At 34.7% G+C, this 13,555-nt stretch overlaps 1 protein-coding gene across 3 annotated transcripts in view; it reads right to left on the reverse strand.

The window, feature by feature from the left end:
- ANGPT1 (angiopoietin 1) overlaps window positions 1-13,555 on the reverse strand; it is a 239,371-nt gene that overhangs the window by 66,701 nt on the left and 159,115 nt on the right. For 2 of the 3 annotated variants that reach the window (XM_042923454.1, XM_042923456.1), the window contains one exon: window positions 5,190-5,422. In XM_042923454.1, the coding sequence (XP_042779388.1) occupies window positions 5,190-5,422 (233 nt within the window). The remainder of the gene's footprint in view (window positions 1-5,189; window positions 5,423-13,555) is intronic. The other variant, XM_042923455.1, reaches the window with a different exon arrangement.

Genomic DNA, 13,555 nt, shown 5'->3' on the forward strand with positions numbered 1-13,555 from the left:
AATATGCCCCAAACTAAACTCATTATGTTTCCCCCTTATACCTGTTTCTCTTTACACGTTGCTGATTTTAAGGAATGTCATCAACATCCCATCAGTTACTCAAAGTAGAAAATTAAAAGTTATATTTGACTCTATTTCTAATAGGTCTTTATTTCTTGTTGATTCTGATTCTCTTTTTTCACAAATTTCCCCTCCATCTGTCTTTCCATTTTCCCCCTTTGAATCTGACTTCATTATTTTTCTCCTAGGGGATCCTTTTGAGAATCGGATGAAAACCACTATCAACTCTTTCTCTTCCCTCCCCATCATAGTATATTAGATAACATACAGGCTCGAGAATCAGACTCTGGGTTCAAATCTCAGCTTGCTCGTTTGCTAGCAGTGTGATATTTAGAAATTATTTACCTCTCTATGCTTAGTCTCCTTATCTGTCAAATAAAGCTAATAAGGGCACATGCTTAAAGAGCTGTTATCAGAACTGAATGAGTTAATATATGCAAAGGGCTCAGAAGGTTGTATTTACTCTCCAAATATTTGCTAATATTTAAAAAATGGCAAACACACCTATCTGGTCCTTCTACTTCCAAGCTTACAAACTCTCCAATACATTCTTCCTACAATATGACTTGGGTAATTTTTTCTAAAATGCAAATGTCAATATTGTCCTCATATATTAGCATGACCCCCTTTTGCTTTCAGAGAAAAAAAATGCAGCTTCCTTGATCTCCTTCAGTTTACCTCTCTAACTCCACATTTCACTGTCTTCCTGGCTTTGATTCTGAGATTTAGGTTATGCATTTAGGTATGGGATGAACCATAGTAGTTACCTCATACTGTTATTGTGGGGACTAAGTTAATACACATAAAGTTTAAGCAATGCCTGAATCATAGTAAGCACTCAACAACATCCTTAAGAAGACTGTAGATGCTGTATTCTGCCCTCATCATGTCTCTGTCATGATTCTAATATTTCTCTTGTATATTTCACTAGTGTCCTGGCATGTTGGCCTCACCTCTACCAAACGTTTATGAAATGTCATTGTGTGTTTATCTGTCTCTCTCCCCACCAAACTCTAGTTTCCTTGACGCTAAAGACTGAATTACATCTTTTCTCTCTACCCAGTGGTCCAAACCCCATCTGCTATATAACAAGAACTCAAAAAATATTTGTTAAATAGAAATGGATGAGAGGAATATTCTTATACCCAGAAGGGAATAAGAAACATAACAGTTGCTGTATAACTATTTTTGAGTGAATGGATAAATTTATTAATTGTACCTTGGTATAGCAGGAGTATGCTCCAAGCTGATTTAGACAGTAAGAAAACCAGCCCATGGTGGAGGGTGGAGGCTAAATACTATTTTCTTTTTTTACTCTCTTTCTTTTTTAGTGCACTGTTACGAATTAAATTCTTGATCACATAATATGTTTCCCTTGTGTGTGCTCAATGTATGTGGCGATGGTTTAATCACTTCTGAACAGAAATATGAATGGTGAATGTCTGACAGTCACAGCCCCTGACTATCCTTCCCAAAAGAATGCAAAGCCTTGTTTCCATGCCATTATCAATGTAAACTTTTTAAGTCCAGCAATAACTGTGAATTGCCAAAACCATGAAGCAATCAGCTAAGTTTTGACACTATGATAACATTGAGGGCAATATTTTTTTAGTGGGTAATGTTTCTAAGAATAAATGTGACCAAATGTCTGCAGACAAAGGTAAGACAAAAAAAGTATCTTACCCAGAAGACTTACAAAATGGATGCAATTCAGTTTGAAATGATTATTTGCCTAAAACACCACTATTGCCTGTTTGGAACAAGAAGAGGACAGGTTGGTGAATTATTTAAGAAAATGTGTTTGTCAAAAATTGTACTTAGCTTAAATGCATCTTATGACATTAGATATTTTAGTAGGAAAAGTTCTGTGAAACTAAACAAAAATAATCCCTATGTGCAAAGATGGATTCACAATTCCTGTGCCGAACACATGTTTGGGGAAATGATAAATTTCCAGCCGGCACTTCCTAAGAATGTTTTTATCATGTAACTTTAGTGAGTTTTAAGCACTTTAGAAGGCATAAAAAGAAAACTACAATTTTTTCAGCATTTACTATGGATGGGCACTGATGCTATATGTTTCATAAAAATGTCTTTTAATTTACTATAAACTCATCAGGTATGCATTATGATCCCCTTTTAGACAAGAAAACAAAAGCTAAAAGAAAGAGTTTGGATGATTCTCAACTCTTGAGCATTGTGTTCAGACAATTTCCATGAAAGAAATTTTGCTTATAGATAGCACTTAATAAATTTGTGTTTAACTGAATCTTGTTACTTGGAAGAGAAAGAAAGAACTAAAGTTTAATGAGTCAACTATGTCATGTGCTGTTTGCCTTTACATGCAGTACCTAACTTAATCCTTTCCCTATCACTAAGAAGTACACACAATTATCCTGACTTTACAAAATGATGAAACACCTCATAAAGGTTAAATTAGTTGCCGATGACAGAGAAAATGCACTAAAAATTTCTTCTCTTACTTTGTAGTGATATGTTCAGGCCATCTCCAGAAGTGACTGGGTCAAGTTGGAAACAGAGGACCCTTAAAGTCAATTAAACATTTTGGCTTTTTTATCATTAACACAGCTCATAAGGATTTTGGAAAAGCTTTCAGAAGAATGCTCTTTGAATTTTTAAAATATATATTTTAAAAAATTTATGCATTTATTGTGATATATTGATTTAGATGTACGTGCATATATTTAAATTTAAAAGTAGAATATGTGCATATAATCCTTTGATAAATAATAAATCCATTTGATAAATAAGTTGTTGGTCACAAAAGTTTGGAAAGGGTTTACTTATATGTTTTAGAATTAGAATGAAAAAAATTCATTTTAGTGACTGATATTTAATCCAGTATTATGATATGCATCATTTAAAATTTTATATTCACCATAACTGAAGATTAAGGCACCAGTGAAAATGAAGATATGCAGAGAATTAAAATCTTGATGGATACCTCAATAAGAGGCATTTCCATTTTGTGTCATCTATGAGTCCTTAAATGATCAAATATTTAGTTAGAATGCTTAACTACAGAATTAAAACAAAGATTAGCAAGAAGCAAATAAAACCGATGGTTATAAGAGCACAGAACCCATTGGAAAAATGGGGCAATAGAGTTACATGAGGATCACAAGTCCTGTAATTAAATTGGAATTCATTTTAGGATTGTATCATTAAAAGGAAAATAAATATCAAGAGAAGTATTAGGCAAGTTGTCTCTATTATTTTTATTTGTTTTGGATATGCTATATGATAAAAGAGATATAGTTACTTTTCTTCTACCCTGAGTGTATGTGATGGGTAGCATCTATTAGGATCATAATTGTTTAATAAATGTTTCTCGAACAGATGTTTGGTTGCCTGACGTTGCACCCAAACTCCAAACCCAGCCAGGAATTTTACTTTTGCAGTCACTCCCACCCATGCCTCTAAAAGTTTAAAGACATATTTGTTAGACAAATACTCAGAAAAGAAGTGAAATTATGATAAGCAGGCAGACATATGAGCTCTGTGAGAATCACCAGGGCTTGATATTTCTAACATCATGGAAAAAAAAAAGAAAGAAATACTCAACTCCATGTGCTTTAAGTCTCAGGATGATAAGAAAAATATGTTTTCAATGTTCCCCCTAATGTATTCAGTTCAATATGAGAATAGATATGTCTCATATTAATACTTAATTTCTAAACACTCATGAGCTCTATTAAAATTCTCTGGCAAAATCATACCATGCTTTCTTTCCAGTGGACTCTAATTCAAGGTTTTGGCAGGCGCTGACTGATTAGCAGGTTTTTTCCTTCCCAATCACATTTCTGAGTACACCCAAATGGAGCTCTGGGAACTTACTGTTTAAATATATTCTTTACAAAGTATATGAAGGACTTGTTTAGACTATCTAAAGGAGATAGAATTCAAGGTAATGGAGTGTAATAGAGAAATGTGAAATGTCTTTAAAACAAGATCACTTCAGATGGAATTATCATCTATATTCGTATCTATACATGAAAGCATGGAATAGAGCTAATTTTTCATATAACTCAAGCCCACTGTTAAATTAAAGGAGTCTGTGTATTGCATATGCACACTGAACCACCATGTGAATGGTCACATAAGCCACAGTTTAGTGACAACCATAGCTTTCAGATGGAAGTGGTCTCTTTCACTCATCACTATTTACGATTCTTTGCCTCTTCACTCAGAGAAAGGCTGATTAGCAAAGCACCACTACAGAAGATGACTTTAAGCTTCAAACTTTGAAGAGCCCTCCTGAGGCTAGGGAGAGGATCTGCGTGAAGTGGATGAGCACACCCAGAGGCATTCATTCAATAATCGTTGGGTGGGGCTGGGCAAATGGATAAATATTTTCTGAAGACACATAGGCGTAAATATTGTCAATGGTCAAATGGCTCCAGATATTCCAATCATATTAAAAATTTGTATTTCCAACACCGGAAACTAATATAACGATATATGTTAACTATACTGGAATTAAAAAAATTGCACTTCCATTGTCACAAAGACACCCCAGAATAAATATGCCTGGATGTTCTGGTTAGGTCTTCTCCACACAGGACTAAACATAAGTTATCTTAATAAAAGCCTTTAACAATAAAGATTCTTTCTCCTTCACAATAGTTATTGGTAACTTTCATATCTCCTTTTCCCTGCAGGTGACTCCTCTTTCTCCCCCTCTACAAAAGAAATATTTAACATTAGCTTTAATATGGGAATCTTCCTGAAACTCTCCCCAGGACTCTGAACCAACCTTGAATACTGGCTAATTTCTGCCCTCTATATTTAAATGTCTAACACCATGACATCAAATATTTATCCACAACAGTATTTCAGATTTTATCTAAGAGCAAGCAAGAAAGAAAAAACCAGCACATTCTTTTAGTGAATATATTGTGAATTCACAAATTCGAGCTCATGAATACATTCTCTGAAGTTAACAAATGAGAAAATTGTGAGTGCAAATTTCATGAAATGCTTCTGAGACTAATGTTCTTTTTACTGCTTTTATACAGCAATCAATACAACCAAGAAAGTTATATTGAATATTTACTTGCTCCATGTTAAATCAAGTATCTACTATGCCACACTGAAGAAATTCTTACCACCTTCTTTAGTGCAAAGGCTGACGAGGTTATGCACAGTATCCATCAGTTCCAGCTGCTGCTTCTGAAGGACACTATTATTGTTGGTGGCTCTGTTCAATTGTTTCTCCAGTTCCTGAATAATGTATGTTTGACGAGTAACCAAGACTTGAAGATTCTCTCTCTCTTCTTTTAAGGTGTCCAACTCTTCCTTGTGCTTTCCCTCCATTTCTAAGATTTTATGTTCTAATAAACTACAAGGAAATAAAGACACGACTATTTTAAAAGCAGTATACAGAAATGTGATTCAACTAGTTCCTGAGTTTATTTAAAGTCAGCAATTTTAGTTAGGTATGTCACAGTAGAAATATTTTATAAATGAAAGACTCAGACTATATATAAAATAAATATTTAATGCATATATTAAATTAGGACTTATATATATAACATATCAAATGAAGAATTACTAGACCATTTGTTGTCAGAATAACGTCTGTTTCTTAAATATAATTCATTTCCTAGGGTATATCTCATATCCAAGGTAGCGGACTTGAACCCAAACGATCACAGTCTGTAAAAGTTACAGTTCAACATTCATTAAGAAAATAGGTCCAATGAGAAACTGATAGAATAGTTCAGGAAAAAATATGAACAAAATATAGAAACTATTTTTTTAAATTTACTTTTCATTCATCTAGGATTCTCAAAATATTAACAATGATTAAATTTCACAATAGTTCTGTTGGGGCTAGGTAACAGTATATTGATGCAGAAACCACAGGACCAGAAAGTAAGCTATGTAAAATCAAGTGAGTTAGATTTCTTGGGATTTTTGATGCCTGGTCCTGCATCATAACCGCAGCTTATTTTGTCTCTCAATTTAAGTTTCAGAATGAGGCCTAAAAGCACCACAAGTTCACAGATCACTGCATAAATGGTTCTGAAAAGGAAGACCACAGGCTGGTGGCATGGTTTTACAAAAAGACTTGGAATTTTGCTCAGGGTGATGTAATCTTCAACTGAGAAACCTCCTTCTCTCACAACTCTTCAAAAGATACTCCCCTTGCATATTGCACATTAAAAATGATAGAAAATGCAGAAGCACTCTTGGATCCTAGCAACCAACTGTAAATAAAAAGTATTTACATTTTATAGAGTGTATAATATACTAAGATTCCTCGGAGGAAATCCTTATTCTTTCTCAGTTCCATAATCAGAAAGTCCAACTAGCCCTTCGTTTACAAGGTGTTATTCAAATGTAACATACCAGACTGGGCACTTATTTACCTTGGAGAAATGTAGCACTGAATCATTCGTATAAGTTTTCAAAAAGGGGACTCCAGGGAATGTTTTACATGTAATACTTAAAATCATAAAACAGAGCCTGTTAGAAGAGCCAAATTTTCCTACTTGATGTTCTAGGGGACAAGTTGGAATATCTGATTAGCCTGTACACAGATTAACAAGTGTGGAGAAAACTGCTCTTGGGCATTCTGGATCATTGCCAACAAACCTGTCCTCCAAGAAAATGTGCCTCAGAATATGACAGGCATGCTGCCTATTATACCAAGCCTGAAAAATACTGGGATGCTTCTATTCATATCACCCTCCTAATTTACAACACCTTGGGTAGCACGTCTAGATTCACATGTGAAAATTTCCACTGAGACCCATTTGGGGTAGCTCTGTGACTTGTGCAAGATAAGAAAAGCCATGTCTCTAGGCTCATTTTCAGTTTACTTTTTAATTATTTTTGTTTATTCTCCTAGGGGTAATGATCAGATACAAGATGCTCATAATATAAAATCAGTTAACTTACAAAAAAATTGTCTTTTAAATTCACAAGGGTTATAGTATACTGCCAAGAAAACTGTTATAGTATACTGCCAAGAATTGGCTGTTAAAATGATAATGATGTAGGGGTGCTTGGGCGGCTCAGTCAGTTAAGTGTCCGACTTCGACTCAGGTCATGATCTCGCAGTCTGTGAGTTTGAGCCCTGTGTCGGGCTCTGTGCTGACAGCTTGGAGCATGGAGTCTGCTTCAGATTCTGTGTACACCCGCCTCAAAAATAAATAAACACTAAATTTAAAAAAGTAAAAGTTAAAATGATAATAATGTAAAGATCAAAATTTGGATGATGTAGTCATATAATACTGGATAAAAATCTGAATTACCATTTTGTTTCTAAAAACAGATGAGCATTGGCCTTTCAGTTTTCCTAATCAGTAGGTAACATTCAGGTTTAGAAAATATCATGCTATAGTTATAACTTGTATTTATTACTTGTTAAATGCCAATAGTGTTCTCAGCACGATGTAAAACATAAAATGATGCCATTCTTACTCTAGGGATTTATTTTTAGAGAGAATACATCAAATAAAACAACAGCAGCTGTAAGAAACTTCCATATCAGACATAATGTTATTTTGGGGGGGGGGTTTACACCAATGTTTCAATGTTTGTCTACTTCTTTTGATGTGCTCCCTATTTAAGAGAATATATACTTAAAGATGGCTACTAACTGAAATGTCAGTAAAGGAATTTTGTTTGTTTATTTGTTTTGTTTTTCAGGATAATTCGGAAGGAGCTGAGAATTTAAAGTTGATCAAAGAATTCCTGTTGCCAAAGGAAACAACTCTGGGCACAGGTTTATGGAAGAAAAGGCCTGAATTTTCTGAGTAAAAAGAATATCCACTTAACATGTTGGAAAAAAAAAACATTAATTTTCACAATTCACTGAACAACCTTTACTGCACCATGACTACCAGGTATCAAAAGAAATCAACATAGCCTGTCATCTTAAAATAGATATTTATGCAAAGTATAGATGGAACTGCTCACAGAAGTAGGAACCCTGTTCTGCATCACAGACACCTCACAGGATTTGGAATGGAATATACGCAGGAAAAAATAATATGCATGAAACTACAGGCAAACTGGAAACATGTCACATTGCTTCAGTTCACCATCTCTTCCAGCCATTTTCTCATCTCATTTCTTCACTTGGAGTTCCTTTAGCAACTTTTACACTGTAGGAATTACTAATTTTATTAAGTATATCCTTTATGTTAATTATAACTTTTTAGACTTCTTCAGGCAAGACTGATCTCCTCTTGGCCCTTCCGTTTTCTCTGACACTGCTCATCCCTTACTTCCATCTTCTCTTCACGTTTGGCTTCCAAAAAAACCCTATTCTCTTTCCTTTGATACTTCTCAACCATTAGTTATTTACTTGGGAAGTCAGCCCCTTCTTCTCATCATTCCAAACTGGTTTGAATCCAAAACTTTCTTGCCAGAAAAATTCACATGCCATCTCTATTTATTAATCACATTCTTGTAATATACCATTATAACTGGGTAGCACTTTAAAACTCTTATCTCCTTTGATTCTTAAAGCAATATAGAGATTCAGACTTAGTAGATATTACAAGTCCCAGTTAGTATGAATCTAAATATCTTATCCAAAAATTGTGCTCTTGTGGTGTCAGAACCAAGATAAAAAGCCGTGTCTTATAACTTGTCAGACTAGAAATGTGCCCATGACATCCCAGTGCTATGAACGCTAGCATGAGAGTCACTCCACTTTGATTTGGTATAATCAAATATATCTAATATACCTACTTCTTCCACCCATTTATATTTTATCAGGAATCAAGGCATTACTTTAACATCTCCTTAGCTCCATCTGGTTATTCTGGGAGCTTGTCTTTCACAATATTTCAACCTACCAATCTTTTACATGCATAAAAACAAAGTTTCTTTGTCAAGCCAGTTTTTTTTTTTAATCTGAACTGAGATTTTCTTAAACACCACTCTGCCTTAACCGCTTTGCCATTAAATTTAATTTTATCCAGTTTTGTCCTGAAGACTTTTTTTTTTTTTATTTTAGTATATTTCTTTTTTCTTTTTTTTTTTTTTCTTTTTTATTTTTTTTTTTATTTTTATTTTTTAATATATGAAATTTACTGTCAAATTGGTTTCCATACAACACCCAGTGCTCATCCCAAAAGGTGCCCTCCTCAATACCCATCACCCACCCTCCCCTCCCTCCCACCCTGCCCTCCCTCCCACCCCCCATCAACCCTCAGTTTGTTCTCAGTTTTTAACAGTCTCTTATGCTTTGGCTCTCTCCCACTCTAACCTCTTTTTTACTGGTTCTCTTACATTTTCCCTCTCTGTATCAGTTGGGAGAGGTCACTTCAGCTAGATACAGAGACCTCTATAAATGAAGGCTGATGTGAAGGACAACATTACAGCTCTAGTGTCTTAAAATTAAATAGCCAAAGTAGTTATGATTCTCCCTGATGATGGCCTGGGGCAACGAGTTTAGTTTACACACAAAGGCATAATCCGAAACGTGGATGCTGATTCTACACTCCAGTACACTGTGTTCTAGAGTGCATTCAGTATGTTTTTATCAGGTGTTCACTTGTTAAGAATCCCTCTGTCAAGTTTTGGGGAAGCCTAGATTAAATAAACAGTTTTTATCATGACACATGTTTTAGGATGCGTGTTCCACAAAACAACAATTTACGAAACTGTGTACCTAAATCTATACAAATAGAGCTAGAAATCTGAAGACAGAGTTTCTCACAGGATTTTCAGTACTTCCTGTTTCCCATCTTTCTAGAAGCACTTTGAGAAGACACATGCATAAAATTTTGGCACTTAACTTCTAGTTTAAGGCAGAGGTGCACTTTAATGAAGAATAAAATAAACAAAATAATCTAGGTCTTGAACTTCAGTAAAAGGTTCTAATTGAGTATATACAAAACTTTATTTGAAGATTTTGGTTGACTTCTTTCCATTTCCACAGTCGGCCTCCTCCAACATGTCTTATTGGAAATATTTCAGATCATTGAACACATCTTGAAACTTTCACAGAAAAAGCTCTCCCTTTCAAATTGTTTCCCACAATAGAGTTCTTAACATAGCAGCCAATGAATTCACAGTGGTGACAGTTGCCTAAGCTCAATGTGTGTAAAGATAGTCCTAAAACAAGGAGGAAGATGTTGAAAATATAGAAACCTTCTCATTTTTATCTGTCTGAAACTGCTCACAGATGTTTCCATTTTTTAATTGTTTTTAATATGTAAGGTGTCAACATGTGTTGCAAATATGGGTTTTAAAGATCAATTTTTTCCCCTTCCAAACAAGAGTACAGGGAGTACAGGTTAAATTTATACTTTAAATTTTTAACTTGAACACAGCACATTTTCTCTTAAAATATAAAGCCAAATGTTGATGTAATTCAAATGTGGAGCAGAATCATAGATTACTACAAGTAAACATTGGCAAATATTTTTTTTTATTTGGGGTAAATAAAAATAAACTAAATATGTGTGGAAGTCAGAAAGCAAGATAAAAATACAAATGGATACACTGTAAAATATAAAAATGTAATACTTCTATTAAAAAAATGCCCAATAAGTGACAAACCACAGAAACACATCTTTGCCACATATATGACAAAGTTTTAATATCCATTGAAGGGCTTACATGAGTTAATCAAACAAAGATAAACAATGAAATAGAAAAAAGGGAAACATACATGAATACGCTAGTCATAGAAGAAGAAATGCAAGTGGTCAATAAACATGAAAAGGTGTACAACCTAACTTTTCAAGTAGGCAAGATTAATAAAGTGGTTAGCAAGGCTTGGGAAATTAGAAAGCCCATGCACACTCGGTGAGAATATAAAATTTGGAGATAATTTGTCAATATGTATGAAAATTTTAAATAATCACATAAAAATTCTAATAAATTTTAAATTATAGTGTATCTATACCTAGGAATGAGAGACATGTGTATATAGTTATATGTGTAATATATCCATGATAAATTTTTATAAAGTAGAAATAAACCCAGCATTTAAAAAGCAGTTACAATCTATACACATATGTATTCATCATTTCAGTACGTATTTATGCATGTGTGTGACTGGATATGAGTGTGTGTCTGTGTAAACACACAATAAATATTCACACATGTATATCCTAGTATATTCATAGAAAAAGTCTGGAAGAAAAAGTCCCCAACTTAATCTGTTACTGATGATTCTCTGCAGTAAGTGGTAATGGTGGAGAAGTATGGAATTAGAGAGGCTTGGCCTTTAATTGTATACTTTTGTATATAATGTTTAGATCAAGTCTGTGTTACTTTTTTTATTAATCAGAGAGATGTGTTAAAAAGTCATGAGTCTAGAATGGTCTGGCAAGATGTTATCTAAAAATTTAAAACTTGGAGGGCACTTGGGTAGCTCAGTCAGCTAAGCATCTGACTTTGGCTCAGGTCATTATCTCACAGTTTGTGAGCTTGAGCCCCATATTGGGCTCTGTGCTGACAGCTCAGAGCCTGGAGCCTGCTTCAGATTCTGTGTCTCCCTCTCTCTCTGCCCTTCCCCTGCTCATGGTCTGTATCTCTCAAAAAGTAAATAAACATTAAAAAAAAGATATTTAAAACTTGGGCTGAATTAGCAAACGCCAAAATGTGGACTGATAACCTTGGGAGCCATGCAGTGGGCTTTTGAGGATGCAGAGTAGCAGTGTAAACACCATCTCTATTTTATTTATGTTAAGAACTGTTAATGTATTTACAATATTTAATATAAACTAGGTGGTTTGTGTTTTCCATTAAAAATATTTTTTAGTTTTTGTTTTGTGTGTGTCTGTGTGTGTGTGTGTGTGTACAGAGATAAATGACATTTGTTGGGATAGAACTACCGGGACATTTGCCAGTTCATCATTCATTCAACATTCAAAAAGCACTTAATACTATATATACAATGTGTAGAGAATTGTGCCTGGGAGCATGAAGACAAAGATAAATAAAATATAATCTCTGTGTTCCAGAAGGTCACAGCCCAATAGTAGAGAGACAGATAAACATACACACACACACACACACACACACACACACACACACACACACACACACATACAAGCACACATATACACACATATTACAGTGTGATGGTTAAGTGAAATCATGGGGGAAAACAATGCACAGTGTTATCATATAAGCTGTAATGACTGAATATATCAGGTAGAGTCAGAGAAGGGTTCTTAGGGAAGTTAACATCTGCACTGAGTTTTGAAGGGTGAACGGGAGTTTGTGAGTTGAATAAAGAACTACAGAGCATTTCAGACAAATCAAAACATCATATGAAATAACTTCAAGACTTACAGTGTGATACTAACAACTTGCATGATTAAACACTTGTTATGTGTGTCTGGCACTTCTCAGTGCTTTATATGCATTAACTCAATTAATCCTCACATCAATTCCATGTGCTATTATTATCATCATCCCAGTGTTAGAAATTAGGAAACCAAAGTACAATGAGTTTAAGTAACTTGCCCAAAGTCACAGAAATAATATGTGGCAGAGTCGGTTATAATAGGAAAATGGAAAAACAAAAACCTAGGCAGTCTGGCCTCAGAGTTCATGTTTTCGGCCATCAGACAATACTTTCTAAAATACAAGATTTGAATAAGTAAGGCTACAAAATTAGGATAATAATGATCATGGACTGTGTTCAGTGCTAAAAAACTTGAACTCTCTTCAGTTAGTTACAGAGAATCAATATGGGATTAGGTAGATGCTATATAGAGATTAAAAAGTTGGGCTGAATTAGTGTTGGGGACCTAAAAAGAGTGAAAAATCATCTGACTTGCATTTTAGAAAGAAGACTTTGGCAGAGCTCTGTATGATCAGTTTGAGAGACATAAGGCTTAAAGCACAGAGGTCACTGCAATGACCGAGACAAAAATAATGGGAGTTGGACTTAAGACACAGTCAGTGGCAATAAAATGAACAAGATAGATGAAGAAAAAAATATTTAGGGGATGGGACTGACAGCATCAACAGTCACTGTGAGTTGCGAGGAATCAGGGAAAGGAAAAAATTAAGATTACCCTTGGATTTTCAGTTTGATTCTGAATTCTATTTCACTCTAAAATCCTAAAATTAATGAAATTGAAATTTTTAAAAATGCTATATGCCATTAAATTCATTTTCTAAATACATGAATAGACACCTCTCCAAGGAAGACATCCAGATGGCCGACACATGAAAAAATGCTCAACATCACTCATCATCAGGGAAATACAAATCAAAACCACAATGAGATACCACCTCACACCTGTCAGAATGGCTAACATTAACAACTCAGGCAACAACAGATGTTGGTGAGGATGTGGAGAAAGAGGATCTCTTTTGCATTGTTGGTGGCAATGCAGGCTGGAGCAGCCACTCTGGAAAACAGTATGGAGGTTCCTCAAAAAACTAAAAATAGAACCCAGCAATTGCACTACTAGGCATTTATCCAAGGGATACAGGTGTGCTGTTTCGAAGGGACACATGCATCCCCATGTTTATCAACAAT

This window comes from Panthera leo, chromosome F2, assembly GCF_018350215.1.
Source record: "Panthera leo isolate Ple1 chromosome F2, P.leo_Ple1_pat1.1, whole genome shotgun sequence".
In the NCBI taxonomy this organism is placed as follows: Eukaryota; Metazoa; Chordata; class Mammalia; order Carnivora; family Felidae; genus Panthera; species Panthera leo.